The sequence below is a fragment of the Epinephelus lanceolatus genome, chromosome 13 (assembly GCF_041903045.1).
Source record: "Epinephelus lanceolatus isolate andai-2023 chromosome 13, ASM4190304v1, whole genome shotgun sequence".
Lineage (NCBI taxonomy): Eukaryota > Metazoa > Chordata > Actinopteri > Perciformes > Serranidae > Epinephelus > Epinephelus lanceolatus.
Genome location: NC_135746.1, coordinates 34,225,818 through 34,253,378, shown reverse-complemented (window position 1 = coordinate 34,253,378; position 27,561 = coordinate 34,225,818). Strand labels below are relative to the sequence as shown.

At 40.8% G+C, this 27,561-nt stretch overlaps 1 protein-coding gene across 2 annotated transcripts in view; it reads right to left on the bottom strand.

Moving 5' to 3' along the window:
- The window catches only part of enah (ENAH actin regulator), a 182,047-nt gene that overhangs the window by 118,113 nt on the left and 36,373 nt on the right, over positions 1–27,561 (bottom strand). Inside the window, exon 1 of one of the 2 annotated variants that reach the window (XM_078174068.1) lies at positions 12,515–12,695. The exons of the other annotated variant lie outside the window; for it this stretch is intronic. Within the exon in view, the coding sequence (XP_078030194.1) occupies positions 12,515–12,528 (14 nt within the window). The 5' untranslated portion in view covers positions 12,529–12,695. Of the gene's footprint in view, positions 1–12,514; positions 12,696–27,561 lie in introns of those variants that run through there. 2 annotated transcript variants of the gene reach the window in all.

Sequence of the window (27,561 nt, the reverse complement as noted above, 5' to 3'; positions counted from 1 at the left end):
TTAGCCGCAGCATGACGGAGGGAAGCACAGCCAGTTAGCCTCCACTAGCTTCCCAGCTAGCCCTGGCTCTCTGTTTGAATCCAAACGGAAAGCCGGAGCTAGCTGGGAGTGGCTTGCAGAGCGTTAGCCGCAGCATAACGGAAGGACGCACAGCCAGTTAGCCTCCGCTAGTCTCTGAGCTAGCCCCAGCTCTCCGTTTGGATCCAACCGGAGCACCGAGCCCTGGTTTGTTATTCAGGTTAAAGTGGGAAGACGCAGCGGGTTTATCGGGCAGCTGAGTGAAGTGGAGCCTGCGGACGAAACACCGGGACCGTCTGAATGTGATAGTCCGTGGAGATGCTGCGGTGCTCGGCTGCACAAATAGGTAACACCTCGGCTGTCAGGATGGAGCACTCTGTCACTACGCTCTCTCTCACGCAGGCGCAGAACGTACGTGCCACTTGGCCGTCGGATGTAGTCCGTGTAGTGTGTTCAAATGCAACTGACACAGGGCGACGTGAAGCGACGTAGACGACGCAGCAGTTGGCTTTCATCGCCTCTAGTTCTCTGATGTCGGTTTGATGTGTCCACACCTTTAAACACAGACCTCACTGAATCTTCAAGCCTTTCTTATTCTAACAAATAACAGTAATGTAAAGTTGCAGTTACAAATATGAAGAGGTGAACGAAATCTATTCCATAAGCCCCATAAGAACCATATCCCCGTCCCTTGAAACCTATAAAAAACAATCTTATTGGAAGTGTTATACGCTCAAACTTGTGTTATGAACCATCTGTCACTACACTGTAACTTTATTATAACCATAACAGATTAAATGTTCTATGCACAAGTACAACAGGGTTTCCATTAGAAAAAGTTGGTGCCAGTCCACCACATGTCCTGGATTTCAATGTCCCGATCAGCTGTGCGCATGAGATCAAACCAGAGACGTAACCACTTAAAAAATGAGTGAGTACTTGGTATCTTCCTACGTTTACCCTTTAAACAGAAAACACACATTTTATATTGTGATTTTTACTAGAGATGACATAGAAGAAAACCATCAGCAAGTAGGCTGTTATTAGCAATGATCATTTTCCGGAAATGTTGAGCTCCCTAGCGATCTCCCGCCATCCAGCTGCCACCTTATTTAGGATTTTGCAGTCAAAAGAGGAGCTATCGTACAGATAACAGGAAAAAGTTCGACCAAGTCCAACAAAAATGCAGCTCAAAATGCCAGCACTGTGACACCGGTTAGGACATTCCAATAGCTTACAGTTCAGTCAAACCTATTTTGTCGCTGCAAGCTCGTCCGCTCATATTCAGCAAGGACAAGGTGTCTCAAAAGGAATTACTTTCACCAAACACTGTGACTGGAGAGATTTAAAGGTTCTATATGCCACGTTCAGAGCATTAATATAGCAGCAAACCACTATTTGCTATGTGGAGATAAAGTGGAGTGATGGTGTCTTGAGCAGAGATTGAAGTCACGCTACCTCTGTGTGTGTAGTAAGGCGGTCCGGCCAAGTGAGCATGTTAGTGTATGTATGTATCCCACTGGCTAGCTCATTGTCGCCACTTTGGACTGTGCTTATACAACAGTTACCGCTGATATCAGTACAGTGTTGCCATTGCCGTTGTTTAGCGCCATTTATGGAGTTAGCACTGTTAGCTGCTAGCCGCCAGCTAAGCCACCTCCATGTTGACAACTGTGTCCACTGTCCACACAACTCATACGCTCTGAATTTTGCAGAGACCCTTCATATATGTCAGACTTCAACAGCTTTTCCTGTTAAAAAACAGTAAATAAAGGATGGGGAAACTACTGCATAATCAATTATAGTTCCATAAATGTAATGTAGGCATAGTGCTACATCTGAGAACACATCTGTAAGATGCTGATGACCCTTTGCACTGAACCCTATGGGATGTAAATGAACCATGTCATTGGCTTTATTACACATCTTTTTAGATAGCCGAGTACAGTTTTAATCTGCTGAACAATGGCGCTCATCGGCTTCCCATGCAGCTGCCACTGACAAAGGACCAACTTGTTGAACACATGCTTTTTCCAGGGTTTGAATTCAATTTGTGATTCACCCTGAAGGCTACAAACTAATTCAAGGGTTGATGTAATTACTACACATGTTGCAAATAAAGGGCTTTTTTTTTCTTTTCCCATCGGACAGCTGGCTTGACAGGCATGAAATCAGCTACAATAAGGCAGTGCATTTCTATCAGAATGTGCTGTGTTTTCAGGGTAGGGCACAAAATACACACACACACACACACACACACACACACACGCACACACACACACACACACACACGCACACACACACACACACAGACGGGGACAGGGCTGCGAGGGAAGGCTGTACCAAACTCTCGAGGTCGGGAACAACAAGGGCTCGAGGAGAGATACATATTTGTGCCTTTGTTCAGCACATTAACACGCACGCTGACGCTCTCAGCCAACGCTGTGCCCAACTGAGCCTTCAACACAGCACATCCCTGACTGACACATGCACACCTACACACACAAACAGTCTGTTACTGCTTAAATGATCATCAAGCATCATGGCAATAATGAATACACCAAAAATATAGTTTTTCAGTAATGGAAGATCAGCTGATGATGATTTATGATTATACACAATTAATCACTGGTGTGGTCCTAAAATGGAGCAGAACTATTAAAATGACTTTTTAAAAGCAGGGAGAGGCAGCGTGCGCCCCGGGAAACGGGCTGTGACGGATGAAAGGTCTACGACGAGAGCAGTTTGTCACACTTCGGTTAAGCACACAGTCAAAAGCTGTCTAAACACTGCGCGCGCATCAAGAGCTATTACAATCAATTAGAGGGAGAAGACGACAGAGAGGGATGAGGAGGGAGAGGGGAAATGAGGGAGCAGCGTGAGGCACCTGTAATAAGCTCCTGCCTCTTTTAGCAGCACAGATGATGCGAGGGAGGAGAGGAGGAACAGGGGGAGGAAGGAGGGGAGAAGAGGGGTACAGGATGGAAAGGAAGAGACAGAAGGAGGAAGGGCAAGAGCGCTCAGTCATCAGATATATCCATCATCATGTCCATTAGAAATGTGTAAGTGCTTGATTTGTGCCAAAGTTCGCAACTGTCCAAGTTTTAAACTTAGCTTTGTAATGTCCAACAGACAGGACTGTGACTGATCAGTGTAGCTGTGGTAACACCCTACTTACTTGTAAAGTTAGCTACACTTAAAATAGTATTTACCAAGGAAAGTATTATTTAAGGTTTTACCATGCTTTGCTTAAGATGCTCAGTTAGCAGTTATATCTGCTCATTTGTTTGAGTCTGATCTGACTGATCATCCTAATGCTAATACCACAGGACCTCCCATGTGATGGGTATTAGGGCTGCTCTATGAGGAAAACGTGCAATACGCAGTAACACTGAATATCACGAAAAAAATAAATGACTTGCAATGAAAAAAAACACTCTTCTGCCTTTCTGCTGCTTTCAGTGTATTGCTAAAATACAACCAAATGCCTGTTGAATTTAAAAAAAGGATTTTTTTTCCAATATTGTTTCATTAAACAAATTTAACATTGAACTAATCCAATAAAAAAAATAATGATAGGTAAATGTTAAAGTGCAGTTGTCTACCAATACTCTCTTTCAACTAACTCAAAAAAATCCCCGAGTGCAATATCACAGTCTTTTGCAATGTGACAATAAAAAGAGACATTTTTGACCAAAAATAATCCAAAACATATTTGAGGTTTAAATGAGCATTCAAAAATATGTTTTACCACAAGATTCTTTTTTTTTTTTTAAATACTTTATTTTTACGTTTTCCTTATAAACATACATACAAATACAAATACCAATACAAATACAAATAGGTTGGAATGGATTTAGAATCCATTGATAGTCTAGCTTCAGAGGCTCAAGACTAGACTGAGGTTTGGCAGAATTTAGAGGAAAAGGCGCCAGGTCATTGACGTATAACGTACATTTTAGTTGAAGAAATGTTAAATGAAATGGTTTGTTTGCCTACCCTTGGTTTAGAGAAAAAGTTGACATTGCAATTTGCTAAAACAATTGTACAGCTCTTGTGCATATTTCAGTTACAGAACTGAGAACTGTGCCTTTTATCATGATTTTTCTACTAAATATTGTTAACACTTGAGTCTGTAGCTCAAACAATATAAAGATGATAGCTGGAGATCAAACAGGAGAGCAATACAGACTTTAATAAAAGTAGGATACATAAGACACAGAGTAAATAATCGCACAAGTAAATATTGTGACCAGGGTTGCAAAAAACAATTTCAGACTTTTAAGGAACACTCTCCCCTCAGGCTCAATCCATTAGTCTACCATCCGTGTTTAGTTGAATTCTTAATGAAACCTTTGTTTTTCTCATATGCCTACACAGTGAACAAAGAATCCAAAAATGGAGAAAGTTCGTAATAAATTTAAGTGATAGGGGACCACGTTTAACAGCAGTAAAACTAGCCTATATAAAAACATCCATATACAAACTCTCACAAAACTCATGCAGTGTAATCCAAGTATCATTTATCCAATTGTATTTCCCAAACAGACAGCCCTTTCAAACGGAGAACTAAACTAAAAGTTAAAGTTTTCTACTGAATGCTCTCTTCAAAGCCAGACTCCACTGACAAAAACATAATTTTACTTTCAACTTATCAAGAAGTTTTCAATAAGTTCTCTTCACATATTTAACATAACAGGACATAAATGATATACAAATGGTCATTTCGGGAGGGGAACTATTCATTTAACTCCCCTTGAAAAATTAGCTGACCCTTTTTACCCTAGTCGTGGCCCTGGTATTCAACATGTTAGTCAAGCTTTAGTACTTATGGATAGATATCCCACCTGTACACACTGAGAGAGAGATGGTAAAAGATGGAGAGGGGATGATGGAGGATTTATAAAGAAGACAGAAAGGCTGTGAATAGCCCTGTCAATAGAAAAAAAAGGCAGCAGGAAAAGAAAGACATGGAGGTGAGCAGCAAGACGTCTTTTCCCCCCTGAGGCTTGATGCCATTTCAGCTCGCGTCACAGCAGGAAGCCACAGGGCACAGGTGGCTCAAATGCCACAGACACACACACATACATGCCTCATAAACCCCAAGCTTTTTCCCACAAAACACTTTGAAATGACCCCAGATAAGATGCTGTGTAGTGCTGTACACCCACTGAGAAAAAGAATGACATGTACTATACATAGAGTTGGCTCGTATTCACTCCGAAAGTGCATGTGAAGTCACACAGATCAATTTTAGAGACCCTGAAAAAAACACTTAAAAATATTACAATGAAACTCATATTTAATTAGAGACTTTCTCCAGTTATATCAACAGTGTCTTTAAGCAGCTCTCTGACCGAGTCCACAGAGGGGACAATAATTCACCGTCAGCCCTCCTCTTTAATTAAACTCTACAAACAGCCTCCCCTTCTAAATGTGTTTGTGTGTATGTGTGTGTGGTGCTGAGGGAAGTAGATGACATCATCAGGCCAGTCAGCAGGCAAGAAAAAAGCAACTCCAGCTGACTAAATAGAAACAGAAGAGACAGAGCTGCTTTTTTGTTCTTTTCTTTGTGTGTGCAGCCACAGTGGAGATCCCCCATCAGTTACTATACTCCTCTGATATCTGCTAAGACGTGTCAGAACTGTAGTGATTCTGCCTTCAAAATCAAAGCATGAATTTACAATCCTTACTTACTGACTGCACTGGCAGGAATATAGTATGATGACTCAGATTATGGGGTAACATCTCCAGGAAGTCAGTTTAGGGGCCACGGTATTGTTTTCTCTGAGTGGTAACATTTTAAAGCCTGCCATCATCTGACGTGACATTCTGTGATGCTGTATTTCTGCCATGTCCGAGCCAGCAGATAACTCCTGGAAGATGTACTGGGCTTACTGGACAATTTTGAGACTCATTTCTCTGGGCACACTGCAGATGGAGAGGTAGAAATTTGCTAGCCTAGCAACATTAAGGCTGCAAACAACCCATAATACAACACTCTCTTAAGTATCAGGATGATCGTAAGTTACAACTGTCCTCTCAGAGTGAACATCTTCTTATAGTGACACTAATACTAATAATGAAACTGTTAAGAGAATCTGTGTTTAAGGGGAAAATAACAGGGGGTATAACTATGGACGAAACCAAAACTGCGTACAGTTAGGATGATAAAATAAGAATATATGTATGTGTGCATGTAATGTAGGGCTACTTGAATATGTCAGCAATCATAATCTAGACTATTTGGCTTAATATTGAGATCATAATTATTTAACATGATTATTCATCAACTTTGGAAACAACAAGCATTTATTGAACTAAAGTGGATTTCTTAAACTTTAAATATAATTCAACTGAACTAAACATGCAACAGCCCGGCTGAGGGTAAGTCTGGGCTTTAAGGGAGGGGTGAACATGCCACACTATAAATAAAAGGGTTGCACTGGATTTATAACAGACCAGAGCTCTGACTTAACTTGATTACCACCGTACAAAACCGTCCAGAAATATAATTTAAACTGTCCCAAAGTAAATGTTCACCGTCCCAATTTTACAGGTACACTTCTTTCAGATGTCACTGGCTACGGTTACATGATGGCTTCTCATTCGGAATGAAATAAATCTGAATGAAATCATTTGGAATTAAAGTCTTTCCAGGTAGTTTACATTGGAAATATTCATTCCGAATGAGGGTTTACATGGGAGATCAGTTCAATCGCCTTTATTCAGGTCTGCGCAAGGTTTGGGGCAGGGAAGGTTTCTGATTGGATAGGGGGCAGAGCGGATGTTACGTGTTTACGTTTGCCAGAAGTAAACACTGTAGTCCTCGCTCCAGATAACAAGATGCTTGACGACGCCGTTCTTAGTGCCTTTATCGGGCGTGTTTTGCTTATATTCTTGAAGCAACAGTAAGACAACAACCTTGTTCTGCTAATGCTTCGTCTGTTGAGGAGGAGAAGAGAGGTAGAAGGTCAAAGAAGGGAGATAGAAGACCGTGCTGTGGCGAATGGAAACCGGTGAGTGCAACGAGTCCGACTCCTCTATCTCAGCCCGTTGCTATGCGCGCTATATACCTCATCGCGCCAGAAGGGCAAGGAAACGAGCATGCGCAGAAAGACCGGAATGAACTTAAAGAGGAATGAATGTATACATGCACACAAAATTCTTTCATTCGGAATGACAAACGGAATAAACCACCCCCTTTAATCGGATTTAATTTTCAATCGGAATGACCATTTACATGACCACTTTTAATCGGAATGGCCTTTCATTCCGATTACAAGTGGAATTAAACTGTCCATGTAAACGTAGTGAGTGTAGCAGTCCATCTTCTCACTGTGTGTCATGAGTCAGCAATCTCAAATTGTGTACTCTCTTGCAATTTTACATTGATAGCTTTGTCAGATATTAATGTTATGCTTTAATCACAGTTGTTGTTGTTTTTTTGCAATATGTGCCTTATGTGCTGCCACTGTCCCAAATTGTATTTTTTAATCGCCCCTAATTATTTTTTGTCTATCCCCAGGAGGACAGGTTGCCCTCCAGTTAGAAACAGAATATAGCAAAATAATTGTTTCATCTTGATTATCTTGTTTACATAATTGCTGGAAGCCAAAATAATAATTGGACATAAAATTTGATTGATTGTCCTGCCCTAAACTGACATGTCTTGTAATACTATGTGGGACAGGCCAAATGTTTGGCATGACAAAAAACTGGTTAACAAACTAACATCAGGTTTTTTTGCATTTATAAGAGTCTAGTCCTAGTCCATATGACCTTGACATTTTAAAAAACTAGTTTCCACAAAAATACCTCTGTTTACACCAGTACAGTGTACTAAAGACAACTTTCAACACTATCCTTTTTCCTGATTTCAATATTTTTTTAGATGACCAATATTTGGTTATAATGGATCATTTTTAACATTGTTTTATGTTTTATATGTTTATAGTACAACCAAATAAAACAAATGGCCTGAGAAAGATGGGCTGTTTTTTTCGCCAAAGAGAGCAAAGAGAAAGATGAACTGCTGCAGTGTCAGGCTGTTTCCCAGGCTGACCGGAGAGCATGCAGGGACAACAGCGGAGACAGACGAGAGGCAGTGGTACAGCACAGCAAAAACAGAGACAAGACAAACAGAGAGATGGAGTGAGGGCTGAGGAAAGGCAGAGAGACCCGGGCAAGAGGAGACAGAGAGGAAAACATAAGGACAGCGGGACAGGAGGAAGAAGAAGTCTAAAAACAGAGCCTGATCGTAGGTGAAAAGATGGGGTACATAGTGCCAAAGTCTCTATAATCAGGAGAGAATGACTTCATCAATTATATAATAAATGACTGCTTGACACAGAGAAACACAAAACAAGACGGAGATGATCGGGTGACAGCACGGTCACAGGCTGAGCCCATCCATTTCTGTCAAAGTGTCCTTGAGCAGACAGTGAAGCCTTGTTTGCTGCAGGGGTAACTACACAAACTGTCCAACCTGCAGCTGAAACACAGACATGGACGTGTCTCAAGGGACGTGCATAGCAAATAAGTTCCCTATCAAGTGGCAGACAGGTGCACCAAGAACGTGAGGGGGGTGTGTCCCTAAGACAGCGCTGGTGCTGTGATAACAATGGTGCATATTTCCCTCTCTGACAGCACATGATATAGTTACTGTTCTCACACAACAAGTGGGGTGTGAGAACACTCCCTTCCAATAGACAGAGAGCTTTCTATTACTGCCTCGTTGGCAAAACCGAGCAGAATACAGTGCAAAACAGCAGCCTTTGTCCTTTCATATCTCCCACAGGACGTTCAGGTACACTGAGATCACGGATCATTTTACATGAGAGCGCAATGAGAAGAAGACCTGAAACACTGTTGTTGGGGGGTTTTTTTCCACTCAACCGCAGTTTGACCCTGAAACCAAGGTGTGAAGTAAACCTTGCCATTTGCAAAACTGAAATGGCTTCACAGATCTCAGATAAAGAAGAATAATGCAACCTTGGATCTGGTTCCCATCTCAAAGCACCGTTTCCTTTTATCGCTTGCGTGAGAAATTCATCTTGTATGACAGGGTTCTCCTTGCCCATAAAATCAAAGGCAAAACAACAAGACTTCACCTGCCAATAGTGACATCATGTCAGCTGGCAGGTGTGTCGGCGATGCAGGTGATTCACTCTGTAGAGATGTGAGGAAAGGAAGTTACTGATCTTCCTTTTACAAGCTGAGAAAGCGTACTTCATAAAAGACTTGTGGTCTCTTTAATAAAAGCAGAGATTACTCAAGATTCATTACAAACATCTTCCTCCAGATATGAAACATTTGAGGGCATGAGAGGTCATCAGCTGCAGCTTAGTGTTGCCACATCTCAACTTTTTCACATGGAAAATACACTTATATACTCGTATATATAATCTGTCTGTCTCTGTTAGGATCGGGTTCGGAAAGTTTTGTTTGCACACAGTTCCCGAAATTTGCTTTTCTCAAAGGGTGACGAATCTTTTGTCTGTCCTCCTTCTGTTTTATTTGCAATGCTCAAAACAAATAGCAGGCTTCTCATTTTCAGCTGACAGTGAGGGTCGGACCCTTACTTTGAAATGAATGAAATGTTGCTGGTGGCAGAGAATGTCAGCTGTAGCTAGTTAATGACAGAAGCTTTTGTCTGACGCAGCACTCCAGTGTGTTTTTGTGGTCTTCTCTTATGTAATAATTGAGCTGTGTCAGAATCCATCAGTTCAAAGTCCCCTCTAGACATGTTTTAAAGTATGTCAAAACACTGATTACTTTATTAATATTTTGTTAAATGTGGTTTTCCCATATAAAAATCCCCCAAAAAACTCTGAAGGGGGCTGGAAGCAGATGTATATTTTGTTCATCGTTGATAAATTCTGGATCTGGCCCCCGCCTTGCCCACCACCGCTGCTTGCTGAAGAATTTGTTTTCACTTTCTGCTTTCCCCAGCACTGGCATGGCACTATTAGAGCTACACCAGTGACTGGTTGGTTCAAGATGGCTAGCATTAGTGTTCGAAGCACGGGTGGAATAATGAAGCAATGGGCCCAAGGGCATGGATATTCAAAGGGCCCCAACACCTTTCATACAAAGAAGCAAGCCACACAGTTTTTGTGGTAGTTTTGCCTCTTTTTTGTTGTTGTTGTTGCATCTCTTTGTAGGCATCATGCACATTTTGTGGCTGTTTTGCATCTCTTTGAGGTCATTTTGTACCTTTTTTGTTCGATTTGTATCTCTTTGTAGTTTTTCTTTTCTCTTTATCATTGTTTTGCCAATTTTTGTAGTTATTTTGTGTCTCTGCAATTCTATTTCATCTCTTGGTAGTCATTTTGAGTCTCTTCCTGGATGCTACATGTTAATTTGAGTGACATTTTGCAGGTGAAGGCCAGGGGGCCTTGACAGTTTGGGCCCCTGGGCCTGTGCTCGGCAGTTATCCATCCATGATTAGGAGAAACGTCGTAAGGATTCAGTTTGAGCCTAGGTCAGGCCCTGACTCAGATGAGGAGTCACCAAAATCAGCTACCAGTTGACAAATCAGAAAGTTAAGTGTAGTTAGCATCTTTGATTTGTTAATGTTGTCCGTTTGCTGTCAAAACTTTCCCTATGCTAATGCTAACTCTGCTTTATGCACTGACCACTCCGTCAAGTTACTTTGCCAGTGTTGTGTCAAAGTCTGTTGCCCTGCCGATATGTGTTTCCCATATTAGACAGACCTGGCTTTCATATTGGTGACGTTAAAACTTATCTAGCTTGCCCATCATAAATTTAAATCTCAGATTTTAGGTAACTGCACAGACATCGCTCCCCTCAACAGAGGAAGGTGAAAACACCTCTCTCGTGACAACCTGCACAGATAAGGTCAGACATTTTAGGGGATGTAAACAGAAGAAAAACACATTTCTGAGTGGAGGGGGACTTAATTTATATCATATTAATAATTTAAGTTGGTCAATCTATTGGTTTTCTAGACTGCCACTTAAAACTGCAGAGGTGCTGACTTCTCTGCCAGCAACAAGTGTAAATCTCAACTGAATCTATAAGTCTGACTTATTTTTAACTTTAGATACAAATGTTGAAACCTAAACCCACACAGCTTTGAAAAGAGATCGAAACGAATCCATTCGGCTTCAAATTATGTTCAGGATGTTTTTGGCCACAGAGCACCTGCTGTGGGTGTGTCCACTAATGAGCCAAATTACAGCCAGAAACAACAGAAATATAAGGCCTTTCAGGAAAACCATAGGTGAATACTGAATATCATTCCTAGTATTTCTGCTATGATGAGCCAAACTGTCCATACAGTGCAAGTCAGACAATACAACACACTGATAAAATGTAACCAAATAAATTCAATATACAAACAGCTTGTACAGTTAGCACATTGTGCTCAGCAAATTTGGTTAGAGCATAAATATAAACTGTATCTCAACAGTTGGAGATCGCGCAGAACAGCAGGAGCAGGACTGTGTGTGTTTGTCATCTGACCTGCACCGCTTCTGTTGTCCAGTCTGGACAATGATGTCATTGTTGCCGGGCGAACTGACCGACAACAGGTGACATGCGGACAGATGCTAAGTCAACACTGCAGCGCAGTGAAGGGGGTGACGACACACTGAGCAATAGATGGATAAAAACAGAAATCACTAATTGAGCTACATTACTTACAACTGATGCACTCTGAACATCACATGTAACCACAGATGGAGGGCTCATAGGAAACTAGAAAATATACCACAAGGCTGAGAACACACTAACCACAAAAAATGCTACAACGTAGGTAGCTACATGAAAGGATGACACTTTTTTTAAGTGTCTGCTTACATGACTTAGTGGATGCAGACATTTATAGGTCACTTTCACTCAAGGCTAAAATAATGTAGCATTCGAGGACACCTATCAGCAGCATCTCCACCGCAGTGGAATGACACTCTCCCCATTACCACCACAAAACATACACTCTTACAGTAACCCCCAAAAAAGCCCACAAAGAGCTTTTCTATATGTTTCTACCACTGCACAAGTTCACTGGAGATACAACAGCAGCTCCAGAGGCAGTGTCACCTCATGGAGAGATGTATCTTATCCTGTAACTGAACTGGAAACTCCCCCTGATTGGACTGTGAAGAGTTTAACAGCCACTGCGGTTCTATAAATACAAGCTTCTCCTCTGGTGAGAGGCTCCAAATAATGAATGAAAAGGTGGATGGCGCTAAAAGCTAAAGCTAGTTCTTCATCTGAGTGGGAAGAGAGGCCACAGAGATTAACAAAAGTACAAGTAGACAGGTAGAAAGGCAGACTAATCCTCAGTGATAAGTCTATATTGTAGATGTTAAACCTGCTAAAGGTGATAATGCTGAAGGTAAGGAAAGGGAAAATGTTTAACACAGACCATTATGCCACCTTTCATGTGTTAGTGTGACCTGCTGCAATCTTAAGACCCTTAAATCCTACAGCAGCTCCAATCGCTTCTCAACCACACGCTGAAACTTACGAGTCACGAGTCATCTCGGCGTCTCGGGTGAATCCGGCACCTCGGCCTAAAGGAGAATCTGTCGTTGGGAGCGTTTGGTCTATTTCTTGAAGTGTCTACTTTCTCCACAGACTGACTGAGTTAGCAGCTGCGTCGCTGGCTCAACCACTGACTGGCTGACTTCAGAGGGGGGAAAGTGAACTGGCGTTTAGATGGACAGTGACAGTGGCGAGGCGCCCACCCACCCACTCGCAAAGACTGCTGGTAGCGCCCCCCTTCTCATTCCTCCCATGCACCCACCCACACTCACTCACCTCACTGGAGCCAGGGCTAAAAGTGGAGCAGCTGGGTGGGGGTGTGGGCCTACAGTTGGGGGTCATCAGGAAGGGAATGTCTCCCTGCCCTTTCCAAAAATAGGTATTCTGACCTACACACGTCATCAGCCTGGATTACGTGGCGGATTGCTAGAGGTTTACTCATTCTAATACAGATGTTACCATTGCCGACCAAAGAAGGAAACATGTCATCCTAAACAAATGAAGCCATTATGAAAGTCACACAGAGTTTACCCTGTCTAACTCAAAGACTGGCTGCATTTATAATATTGGCCAATGCCTTGGTTTCAAGCTGAAACGATCAGTCAAATTAATTAGGCGATCAACAGATAATTAACTGGCAACTATTTTGAGAATCAACTAATAATAATAATAATTGATAATTGTTTTAGTCATTTTTTAAAGAAAAGAATGCCAACAGTTTGCTGGTTTCATGTTTCTTAAATGTGAGAATGTGAAGCTTTTCTTTGTCATTCTTTACAGTAAACTGAATAGCTTCTGATTTTTGGACTATTGGTCGAATAAAACATACCATTAAAGTGACATAATCTTTCCAAGTTTCAGTAAAATGTGGCTCTTGGTCTTTTGAGAGTTAACATTAAAAGGGGACTCAAACAGCTTTACCAGTTTTGAGGAGTACTCAGCCTGTGAAAACTGTGTGTTTCATGTCTTCTGAAGCTCTGCAGGAGCTTTGTCAAGTCCGACAAAATAACCCCTGATGATGTCATTAGGGTTATTACAGCTTGGACCTGGAGATGACACATTTCTAACAGAGAATGGTGTGGGTGGTGAAGTTGGGAAGATGTTGGCATTTACAAGGAGGGGAGGGTCTCACAAACAGACACAACTAGTTGCATCATGAGAAGTGGAGAGCCATCGTTTTTGAAGTTTGAGGTTAGAGTTTCCACACGAGGGACCAAGAGTCCCAGGAAATAATACAAAATGCGTCTGGGACAAACAGATATCTTCCATTGGACACTCTTGGAACGAAAATACGTAGTACACTCACTATTGTCACGTCAGGGGAATCACCCTACTGTTTCCCTGATAATGCTACATTGTGAATGACAAATCCGTCTTGAAATCGGTAGGAGGAGAGCTAGTTAGTGTTAGCTCCAAGCAGACGGTGGCCACAACTAAAAGCTCACAGACGTTGCAATGAGTTACATTATGATGCCTTCAAGCTCTATTCAGTAAAAATGAGAAATGGGCGAAGGTCAATTATAACATTCTCATGATGTGTTCAATGTAATCTTGTAAAAGTCAGTTTTTGGCAAAAAATAGAATAAATACAGCTGTTTGAAGAAGAAATATGTTGATGTCTTCACTGCAATACAAAATAGATATTAGCGAAGGAATTGTAATATATGTATACATATATATATATATATATATATATATATATATATATATATATATATATATATATATATATATACACATACACACACATATATATATATATATATATATATATATATATATATATATATACACACATATATATATATGTATATATATATATATATATACACATATATATATATGTGTATATATATATATATATATATATATATATATATATATATATATATATATATATATACACACACATATATATATATACATATACATATATACATATATATATATATATATATATATATTGAAGCAGTTTTTGTTTTTATTTCATATGAAATGTTAAATTAAAGGTTTTTTTCATAAATGTGTATATATATATATTTGTGCTCAACCAAAGATAGTGTAATAAAATACTGAATGACAGTTCAGTTATATTTTTATGGATTTCTTAGTTTCCCTGGAACAAAACGGGAAAATAAATAACAAAAACAACACACACTGGTATTGGCCATCGGCCACTTTGTCATTTTAAACACCAGTATTGGCCAGGAATTTCAAAATCACTGCATCCCTACTTCTAAGTGCCACTTTGATTTAGACCATTCTTTTTTATCTGTCTCTTCTGAGTCCCCCATTTTAATGGAATATTATGGATACTGAATCATTTTGCAACACCAAAATACAGATGCATTCAGAAAAATGAATAACTCAGAGGTTTCAAACTCAAGGTTTTGCTGCCTCATAAAGGCTACTGTACTGCAGTAACTTGACAGAAGGCTGAAGGCTTCAGACAAATCATCTTTCCAGTGGCAGAAGTGGCAGAAAGCAGGGTTTGAACTTCTTTCACATTCTCTTTTTCACTCTTCACACATCTTCTGTCATGTTTTGTGTCTAGAAGTGCAACACCATGAATGCCTTCGAGTGTGTCTTAAAGTATGAATCCTCATTTCTTCAGTTCATTGCATCAAGACAACAAAGACATACAAAAGACACTGAGCTCTTGAAGATGAATTGGAAAGGCAATGCCATGCAGCCAGGAGGAGGCATGAAGACAGTTTCTTGTCCTGCCTTTAAGTGTGGCCATTCAGAGCAAGTAGAAAGCCTTTGAATTTGAATGCTGGGGGATGAAACATTGTAAAACCTACTCTGTTTGAGGGATACTGAAGCCTTCACTTTGTTGACTTAAAAAAAGCAAGAAATGGAACCTGAGTTCTGATCATTTATGTTCAATCAATAGTGTTGTTTGAAGCAAAAACGTCACAGCTGACACTCCATAATGCTCAACCAAAATGACAGTATATCAGCTAAGCCATGAGTTACATACAGTACAGAGGTCTTTATATAGCCTGGCTGCACTCAGCCCACTGGATCAATGGCTGCGCAGAAATAGAGACGTTGGGCCTTCAGGCCTCCCACAGGGACATGAAAACACAGTCTGAGGATCATGGCGAGAAAAATGCATTGGGTCCATTCTATGGACAACACTCTGGAGTGTTTCAGGTCAATATGAAATCTACTCACGGTCATTAAGAGAGTGCTGGTGAAGTTTGGGGCGGCGTGCATGATCCTTCATATCTGGACTTGCAGTGAAAAGCTGTTGTCACCCACTTTTAAGTGCAAGTGCTATATTCACCTGAGAGAGGCAGACACATGGTGATTTATGACACTGTATCAGTGACACAAGTCTATCACTCCGTCACATAAGGCCTTGACCCTAAAAGAATATGTAGGTCATGTAAAATACACCATGAAGGTCAAAGGTCAAATGTATCCAGTGTCCGTCTTCCAAGACGCACCAGGAGTCGTTCAGGTTTACTTGTGTGACCCAGTGCTACAGTATGTCAGCTCTTAAATAGTCTGAGCTGTCTGCACATTCCTCACCCTTCCATCACCAAAGACCCAAATAGATACAGTATGTCTTTCATCATCTTTGACAAAATGTTGCCATTCCAACACTGCAGAGACTTAATAAATGAGATCAAAAAGAAAAAGAGTCCTCTTCATAACCTGCAACGCAATTAACGAATGAGACCTACTGACCACAAAGGTTGGCAGTGTAATTCAAGCCCATACAGTGTACATAATAATAAAGCTCTGACCTTGTCCTTCTGATGTCAGAAAAAAAGCACAATTACCGCCTTGTGGTTGTACACCTCCTTGAGCAAGTCAAGTTGCGTTTACAGTTTATATCCATGTTTGTGAAAACACAATTGCTTCACACACAACTTCCCCGCGGCAGCAAAGAAGATGTGTACAGTCAGCACAGTTTCAAGATTGTCACCAACTCAGTATCTGACTAAATATCTCCCCTTCTGTTCCTGAGATATGACTTTGAGTAATGGAAAAGAAAATTATGATGTCACAATGAAACTGATCTTTGACCTTTGGGATATAAAATGTCAGCACGTTATCATTTTATCCTATTAGACATGTGTGTGAGATTTTGAGTTGTGGCATAGACATGTTTTGTGAGGTCACAGTGACTCGACCTTTGACCACAAAATTCTAATCAGTTTATTCTTTAATTCAGTTGAACATTTGTCCCAAATCTGAGAAAACTCCCTCTAGGCCTTCTTGAGAGATCATGTTCATGAGAATGAGACGGATGCAAGGTCACAGTGACCTTGACCTTTGACCACCAAAATCAAATCAGTTCATTGGTGAGTCCAAGTGGGACCCTCAAGGTGTTCTTGAGACATCAAGTTTACAAGAATGGGACAGACGGACAACCTGAAAACTCTGCGCTATTGCCGGTAAAGAGGCATAGAAAATATTTTACCTGCTGATAACCTACAGTAGAAAAACAAAAGACAACACACTGTACAAACTAGCTCTTTGGGTGCACAACCCAACCCTCAAATCATTCACTGTACAAACAAAGCAACTTATTGATCAAGTCATAAATTGTGAGACCTTCATCTGTTGCATCTCTGGGAAGCACTGAAGGCTCTCTGGGCCTTACTCAGGGTTTACAAATTGCACCCTAACCCTGAAATGGAGGCTTTTCTCGGAATCCTTGTTTGAGCCATCAATACACTCTTTAGCAAAAAGTGAAACACTGGTTTATTATATCCCTTGTGCCAAAATCTGGGAAATACATCTGCCAATTTACAGTATAAACTATAGTGTACAACAATGATCCATTTTTATTTCCTAGTCAAGACCGTGGTAATCTATTTTTAGGCTGATGATACAAACTGTAGAGGTCTAATAAGAAAGAAAAAACGAAATTACATATCCTTTAATGTACCATTAATGGAGCCAAAGTAACAAATGGATGAAGGAGCTGACTCCCCAGTAGAGTTTTGCAACAAGAGGTTGAAACAGGAGCACTACACACAACCAGAAAAGAGAGACAGACAGAGGGTGAGAAAGACAGAAAGAGACAGACAGGCAGTGGCAAGGAAAGCAGAATTATCCATGGCAATAAACCTCCTCCTTGACTAAACAGAGAAAGAGCCAATGTATCACTTCTTTTAAAAGTTTCCCACTCCCCCCTCCTTCCACTCACTCTCAAACACACTCTCCATTCATTCATCCCTTTCCCTCCAGCCCATTCTTTTGCTCCCTTCTTCCCTCAGTATCTCTTTTCCCTCTCTGTCTGTCCTAAACTCCCTCTTTCTCTCTTTCACTCTCTCACTCCCTCATTCACTGTCTCTCCCCTCGTCTCCTCAGCTCACCTCTCATGCTAATAGGCCATTGATGCGGTCTCTATGGTGATGTACTTTTCATTCCATTGGAGAGGAACGGGCCAATGGACTGACAGGATTAGGGAGACACGGAGCGACCTGTGAATGTGTGTGTGTGTGTGTGTGTGTGTTGGTGTGTGTTTGTGCGTGAGCAAATGGTTGTGTATGAGCTACACATAGTGAGTAAGAGATTATTCCAGCTTTTTCCATTTAAAGTAGTGAGTGTGTGTGTGTGTGTACATGTGACTCAATACTTAGTTAAAAACAACTTATTTTTGAATCCATAGTTTGGCTAAATGAATATAGCACAACTGATACATTCACCAGAAGCATAAGTCACTTATTTTATTAGGCCCATTCAAAGATCATGCACATTTAGTAACTTTTAGTAGTAAGTCACCACATAATTTCATATTGACAATTGGCAGTACTTTCTTTGGGGCTAAAAAAATCCACTGAAATATTCCACTTCCTGTAACTGAGTCAGCATTTTACTTTAGTTCTGAGCATTTCGTGAAGATACAATGTCAGATTACACAATGCACCAACACCAACAAATAAGCAAATAATACATCAAGTAGCTTATTGGATAGCATAAAGAAAACATTAATGTTATCAAATGTTAATGTATCAAACATTATCCACATTTACAGCAAGTGGTGAGCTAATGAGTTGATTAATTGACCCTTCGCTAAGCCCCGCCCCTTTGCAATGGTCAGTCAAGTTGTCGGAGCTAGCATGGTGCCTACGCTGTAACTAACTGCACTCCCTGATGAAATATTATCACATTTTTGGAAACATGAAAAAGCTATTCCAGGGAGAAGCAGACAGAGGGGTCTACAGTCTGTGTTTGAAAGATATATCCAGGATGACCTTTTTTGCTTCCACGCTGGCGACAGCCGTGGCTGGAGGCATTATGTTATCAGGTTGACATCCGTGTTCAAGTTGACATGTGTTGCTCTATCCTCATGACCACGATATCTCAGGAACACCTGAAGGGAATTTCTGCAAATTTGGCACAAACGCCCACTTGGACTTAATGATGACGTGATTAGATTTTGGTGGTCAAAGATCGCTGTGACCTCACAAAACACATTTGTGACCATAACATAGGAATTCTTAGGCTAATTATGGCAAAAATTTCACACACATGTCTCATAGGATAAAATGATGGAGTGAAGACATTTTATATCAAAAAGGTCAAGTTCACTGTGACATGATATTGTTCTGCAAAAACACTTCTGGAAATTATTCAGTGTCATATCTCAAGAACAGAGGGGGAGACACTTGGTCAGATACTAGGTTCGTTCGAGATGAGCCAGGCCTGCACATATTCGATCACCAGCAATCGACGCACAATGCATGCCGGTTAGTTTTGTGTCCAACTTCATCCCGACTTGCTCTAAGGTATTACAAAAGTGGACGGTGATAAAACCACGAGAGCGAGGCGGCCGCAGTTTTTAGAGCCAGGCGCTGCAGCTGCTCTCCACCGACTGCATCGCCTGGCTCTCACCTGATCTAACAGCTGATTGGTTAAGATGTCGACTCAACAATATGACGTTTTGGATAAACTATTCATTTTTGTTGAATTTTAGAGATTAAGATTGTATTTGTCTGATCTGAAGGTTTATTCTGTGAACAGAAAACATGTTGTGTGACTGATGGTGTAGTTTAGTTGTCACAGACTAAATACATTCATCATAAACTATACAGAGTCTACTGTATATTAATATTGGACTGTTTTAATTGTTAAAGTATTTAGCAACACAGAGACTTGTGGTCAGTGGGATGTGAGGATTCTTAAAATAACATCAGATGTGAAGCCCTGACTGTATCTGACTGAGTCTTAATGAAAGCTGTTGTCTTGTATAAAATATGAACCTTACAGTCAAACACAGTTTATTCAGCCTGTGTAGTTGAGGGGACAGATCAAACTGATATGATGCTGATTTACAGGAGAGTTCATATGAAATGGAGGATAAACCATGAACATAAACTACAGATTACCTATAAAGCATTTTAATAAATGAATCTATCATAATTAAAACAACTGGAGACTGAGAACAAACTGATATATGGGTCTGATCACTTTTTTAATGAATTGACATCATTCCAGACAGGATGTTAGTGTGTCTGTGACTTTCTGTACGGACTGAAGGCTGCTGGAAACTGTCGGGAAACTGTCCGACTTCACCGTGGCTTTTTGTCACCGCCCCCCGCTGCGGCCGCCTGCTCTCGTCTACTTTCCAGGCGAGGCGCAGTTCATCTCGAACAAGCCTACTGTGCTGATTGTATAGATCTTCTGTGCTGTTGGGTTGAAGATGTGTGTGAAGCATCTGTGTTTTAGAATATGTAGCTTCTTTGCAGCAACATCCATAGTTGGAGCATGTTCTACTGTCATGGCTACAACTTAGTTTTCTACCCCGTTCCCCTGGTAGTCCACCACAGACTCATTGGTTTTACTGATATTAAGCTTTAAGTGATTGTCGATGCACCATGTGACCTGATCTGCAATTTAACTAGTTGGGGGACACACACAACCATGAGGTGGTAATTCTAGTTATTGATTATCACAATACAGCTCCTGGAAAGTGCGAGAACAGTCCCCAAATTATTTCACACACACACACACACACACACACACACACACACACACACACACACACACATACATACATACATACATACAAGCCAGAGCCTTACAGTACATATCACTGTCACAGCCTGACTGGTTAAACCTGCTGAGAGTGGGGACAACACTTACAGCAAAGTGTGTCTGTGTGTGTGTGTGTGTGTGTGTGTGTGTACATGAGAAACATAAAAACATAGATTTGCCAGCATGCTGGTGCTGACTCGGCAATCTGCAGAACAGCAAACGTTAACTGTGTTTGGTAGCAACGCCCTGTTGCTACAATAAGCTCCAAGACTCCCATCTAACAAACTCCAGTGTGGTTACATGTGGATACACCAGAATATGAGAGGGTGAAAGAGACTAAGAGAGATGGAAAGAGACTAAATATAATGCAAGAATTTTCTGTCCACAATAACAACACTAATTCATTTTTCCACAATGTTAAAGCAAAGAGGATTTCTAATGGAACGAACTTTGCAGTTCATAAATGAGATGCTTCATTATTTTAGTGAGACGTCTTGACACAGAACCCACAAACTGCAAGGTCCAATCCTGGAGCCCTTGGTGGAGCACTCTGCGGGAAGAGGGCTCACCTTGGGTGATGGTGCGAGCTTGTGAGATGAACAACAAAAAATCAAATTCTGGCTTATGAAACAGAAGAGGGGTGAAACTTAGATGGATGAGATAAAGTGGGAGGTAGCAGGAAATGCACAACTGCAGCGAACAGTGTGAATTTCAGTAAACTGCTGAATTGATAGTTAAAAATAAAATACTACAACTAGAAATATCTAGCATTACTAGGGATGGGAATCGAGAACGGTTCCTGTTAAGAACCAGTTCCAACTGGTTCAATTCATCGACATCATTAGCCTTTATGCTTAACGATTCCCTTATCGATTCTTTTCATTATGCCAAATCTTTACGTCGATGACGCACGTCACGCTCGTCAGTCAGCAGTACGTTCAACAACAAAGAAGACATAATGGTGGAGAGACAGAAGCGGTCGAAAGCTTGGCTTCACTTCAAAAAAGACTCCTGACATTCACTCATCACAACAGCATGACATGCAATTTATGCAGCACTGTAATTACATGCAAGGGCAGAAACACCACCAATGCTACAGTGATTTGTTTTCCACTACAGGGCTCTACTGTGCGAGCATTTTAACGTTACTCGCATTTGCGACTAAAAATAGTTTTGTGCGAGCAAAATAAATCATTCAGCACGCTGTGCGACTACAGATTTCAACCAGCAGCAGAAGCGAAAGGCAAATCCTGCCGGTTGTGGATTGAACGGGGGTCGCAGACACAGACACGGACAGGAATACGTATTCCTGTCAAATACGGCGGCCATAGTGCTCCGCAGCACAAGATAACGGCTTACCGGCGACCGAGAAGCCCGGCTCCAGGTCCAATAATTTCCTCTTCTTGGTTTCATGACTGCCCAAAAGTACCTGAACAGCCGAGCCGTGATGGCACACAGCTATGTGACGTGTCAGAGGAGAAACGAACTGTTCACATTTCCACAAACCTCACCGCACTTTAGGGACTGTTCTTTACTTGTCAGGGGAGGAGGGTGGCTGGCTGATTCTTATTTTATTTTTTTATTTTATTTTGATCCCCCCCCCCCTATGTTAATCACTTATTGATGCTGTTTTTGAAGTATGAATAAGTCAATAAGAAATTTATTCCATTGAAATATCATTGATGTATTATAGAAAAGTGATTTATCTTTTTATAAATGACAAAAGGCACATATGCCTCATTTTTGCTGTGGTATCATGATACTACTCAGAACCGTGATACTTTAACTGGTATCGTACCGTGGGTCCCAATTTTGGTACCATGACAACACTAACAGATTCTGTAACGTTATTTGACGTAGATGAAAACAAATGCTGTACAAATATTCTTTCATTTGTTCCATTTTAGATGACAGCAGTGGACCAATTTCATATTTTGTTTACTTACTTTCTTAGCACTTATCTCTTGTTTAGAATAGAAACTCAATAAAATTTATGTTGTTGACACCAAAAACCTGTAAGGTCTACTTTTTCTACACAGAAAATTCACAGGAGGAATCGATAAAGAATCGGATCAATAAGCAGAATCGATAATGGCATTGATATCAATAAAATCATATCAATTCCCATCCCTTAGCATTACTGCCTCACAGAGTGCTCCACCAAGGGCTCCAGGATTGGACCATGCAGTTTGTGGATTCTGTGTCAAGACGTCTCACTAAAAATAATGAAGCATCTCATGTGTGCCTCTGCCAGCCCATCAAATTGCACTTACAGTTTACATCCATGTCCGTGAAAACATGAATGCTTTTCTCACATCTTCCCCCAGGGCAGCACAGAAGATCATATTTCACATGGTCAAAGTTTCAAATAATGAGGTAAGTGTGTGTAAAACTAATCCCTGTGAGCAGAAACCTCAGGCTTTAGACCGTTGTGAATACTGTTTCCAATGTTTTTTCTACTTTCGAGACAAGCTAACATTATCTCAGACTTCTTTATATGTTCATCTGCTCTAGGCATGCAACTGCAAGTATTTACATTACGTACAATGCTACATGTAGCTACATGCTAACATCAGGGTAACATGTCATCTTGTCAGTTTTGGGGTCAATGTCCTGCTGGAGCATTTTTGGTTATAAAGATTTTGATTTAGATGCTTATAATGGTGATTTTTCACAGTAGAAAGTGTTGCTGGACTTGGTGCAGTACGGTGTACACCGCTACATGCTAACATCAGGGAAACATGTATTCGTGGTTGCCGATGTTTTGAATTTCCCCCTGATTTCAGATCGTACTGCTGCTGGAAAATGTCCAGTTTTGAAGATTTGGTTTAGAAGCTTTTATTGTTCAATTCTCATGTTAGAAAGTGCTGCTGTTCTCCATTACAATCATTCCTCAGCTGCCATATCAGTGCTGAGATGCCAAGAGATATGGATGGTGACCAATCAGAGTAGAATGGGCTTTTTTGGGAGGGGGACTTTAAGAGACAGTCCTTAAAATGTTGTGTTTCAGACAGGTGAATGTAGGTGTTCCAGCACAGACAGTATGAAGAAAATAGTGTTTTTTAACATTAAAGCATGTAACCATGTTCTAACAGACACCCCAAACACAAGGATGAACTCGACAATAAGCCTTAAAGGTCCAATTTAAGCTTATTTTGGTGCAACAATGAGTGTTTGGAACATACTGAAATTAATCAAGTGTAAGAAACATCTGAAAGCCCTACCGCTGTTTCCACAGCCTTCATTATCTTCAGGTTTGTTGAATACATGTGTTCTTTTTCCCCAGCCCCAGCAATTTACAGGTTTTAGTCACAGACAATTACATGTGGCAGCTGTTGGGTACAACTAGTCCTCTAATGTCAGGGATGGGCTCCCACTGCACCAAGCACCAACCCAGGCAGGAAGAAAGACAAGCTGGTGATGATACACATTGTAACCAATGTAGACTTGATAATACGTGTATTGATGTGATTAAATATTTTGAATCCCAGTGTAACAATTGTAAACTGTATGTCTGAATGCAAAACTGCCCACTGATTACAAGCCCCCAGCTGGACAAAAAAAATAAAGCAAAAAGCAAAAAAATTCTCGCTGCACACTGCACGCATGATTGGTCAGATAACAGAGGCACACAAAACTTAACTGTATGCACATACAGTATCAGAGATTTGGACACGTTATCTCACTCACCAGACCTAATTATTTCTTTTGTTACATTAAAATTAGCAGCTTTCATTCAGGAAAAGTAGTTAAAGCTGCTTTAAAGCCTGAGCCGATCCCTTCACTATCTTCTTCTCTGTCCCTGTTTCTCCATAGGCGACACAAAGGTGTCTCAGGCAGCTCCTGCAAGATAACAGCAGCCTTCATTATATTCTACCTCAAGTAATCCACAGAATTAACGCTTCTGTCTGACAAGTGCTGACAAAGAAATCTCTTCAGAGACTTCTGCCACATGAGTTGCAATTTTCGACACTAATACCACCACTGACTATCAGTGTGTTTTTAAACAGCCGTAGGAAAACACGGTGCTGCCACTGACATGTCACAGAGCCCGGGGCAATATATTATCAGCAGCCTTTATGATGATCGACCTGGCAGGTTATTATAGTGACAGCAACATTTTATTGTTGTTCATTTCGTTCTCATCCTGCCTGCATACAGCAATGACCTCTATACCCTCACAGCTCAAAATCTGCATCAGACAGCCATGTCATATACCTCATTAAAAAATCCATCATTGTACATCTTTTAAGGCCTATACACATCAGGGGCATGACAAATAAACAACATGAAAAAGCAAAATACTCACTCATGCAAATACTTTGCATCTATACTATTCATATCGGCAGGGATGAACATTTGTGACAGTTGCAACACTTGTCAAATAACAAGTTTTAAGAGATTCACACCAGCTCATTCTTAAAGAAGAAGAAGTCCAGTATTTTGCACTTTGAGCCCCATTTCTGGGTTGTTTATGATGAAATAGAGTGGCTAAGACCAAAATAGTGACGATTGCTCATTTTCAGAGAATTTGGCTTTCCCCTGCCTGGCTTAACATTGCTGTCTATGGCCATGTGTGAACCTGTCCTAAAACCACCCTAAACATTCATTTTCAAAGCCATGAAACTCAGCGAGTGGTCAGTGGTGTTCGTTGATGTTCTGACATAAAAATCGGAGCAAACTGTGGTTTCCATCCGTGTTTTCACTATTCATCTCAATTGTGGAACTATTTTTTCATCTGCCTCACACCCGTGTGTAAGACCCTGAAGCGTTATACACTCCAGCCCACTTGATGGCGATAATGCTCCTTTACATGGGTGTCGCCAACCAGCAGGAAACCATTGCAATGTAATGGGACACCAAGCAGAAGCAGAAGAAGGTTAGCGTTGTGTTCAAAGGCATCATACTGACAAGGTTGTTTATAAGCAAGTAATCCATTGTGCAGTTGTTTAAACTTATTACAGAACTTTTTCCTTCAGGGTGGTTTTAGGACAGGTTCACACATGGCCATAGACAGCAGTGTTAAGCCAGGCAGGGGAAAGCCAAATTCTCCGAAAATGAGCAATCGTCACTATTTTGGTCTTAGCCACTCTATTTCATCATAAACAACCCAGAAATGGGGCTCAAAGTGCAAAATAACGGACTTCTCCTTTAAGATAAAAATAAAGACAGTTTGAATAGGGCTATCGGGGTGAGGGAATTTCCACTGCAATGATTAATGGTGGCTCAGCAGCGTGATGTGTGGTATTAATACCATTTTTTGTTGCTTCTGCAAATTACTTCAATTATCCTGATTAAATGCTTAGTAAACAAGCTTTATCCTAGGCAATTATTGGGTATATCATTGCTTTTTAAATGACAAAGATGATGAGATTAATAATACTTCTTCACTATTAAATGCAGAACACAGAAAGGCAGTGAGGTGCAATAAGAGGCAAAGCATTTTTTTCAGCTAAGATGCTTTGGTTGCGTCTAGTTGCTGTGATATAGAATACTGGCAGAAGTAAAAATGTCAGCACAAGGTACTTTTCTCCTTCATTGTTGTGGTTGTTCAGTAATGTGACATTTGGTGTATGTGGTATTTGTCCACTGTGGCTGCAGGATTAACCCAAAGTTCAACTCTCTGCGAACATGAAATTCACAGCAAACTTCAACAAACGCTCAGCACAGAGTAGACGCCCAGCGCCTCATCATGCTGAGGGCATTGGTAGCATAGTGTAAATACACAGCACTCCCACAAAAAAAAAAAAAAATAATAATAATAAAAAAAAAAAAAAAGGAACATAGCGGTTGTGGTGGTAACTTACCATCAACTAGGGTGGCTTGTCAATAGTACAGTATTGCATTATTGCCGTTATCAAGAAAGCCCAAAATTTGCAGGTCCTTCTGAAGATGTCTGCGCTGTATCTGAGGAGGCAGACGGGATCATACTGACCCAGAGCAGTGTTAAGCTGTCTCTTTGAGGCCTGAGCTACTGTCAGCTATTTTATTGAGTTTCCTTTTAGCAAAATGCTTTGCATAAATTTTAGTTCCCTCTGGGATACAGGTACACAGTGTATATGTCTAGGGCTTTTATTATGAGAGGCAAAAGTGGAAGAAAATCTGGTAAGCGCTGCCTTTGTCAGGGTTAAATAGAATAATAATAAAGTTAGCTGTCTTGGTTCGGACTACAGAGTTGATCCCTGATTTATTTGCGGTGCAAAAGCTCTAAAAATCAACCTCATTACGAAAAAAAATTGTCCCTTTTTTACCACATAATATCCGCTTTCAGTATCAAAGTAGTCATGACAAACTCAACAGTTCTGAAAAAATATACTGACGTGCAAATTAATCACATGGAAAAAATGCCTCCGGTATGTAAAAGCCGTTAAGAGGAGGACAAGGACCTGCTTATGTTTGACATGCAAAGCGTTTAAAATCTTCCCTCAAGCATCCTGTGACAAAATAAGAGTCCAGTTTTCCACCAACTTGCTTCTTGCTTATGTTAAAAAAGGTTTTGTTGGGGCCATTCCTGCTCGGCCTCGGCCTCCTCTGCAGCCAGTTTGTGCTGAGCCTGCGGAATTCCATTCACACAGGGGTCTGTTTGTGAGTGTGTTGGGGATTTATTTAGACTTTCAGGGACCGTTTCCTGGGTTTGCGAGTGTGCGTGTCGTCTGTGTTTTGTTACAGTCCTCTGCTGCCATAACAAGGCTGATGGCATCTGCAGACGTGTAAGATGATGAGCTACAGAAAGTCTAAACGTACAAGTGGAAGCTCCACAACAAAAAGTGGATGAACTCAATCAAAGTGCAGACGCTATCAGTGGTTTTGCAACAACTTGATGATCAGATGAGATCCAGACCACAGAGACCCTCTAACGTCCGCATTTCACAATTTAAGACACAAAATGGGCTCCTCCAGGAATCTGGTCCAATATATATTCCAACTATACTCATAATTTCCATTAATATTAGAAGGAGAAGAACTGGTTGCCATGCCAACACTTAATTGGAGTTACTTCCCATCTTTCCTGTTGGGCCCTATTTA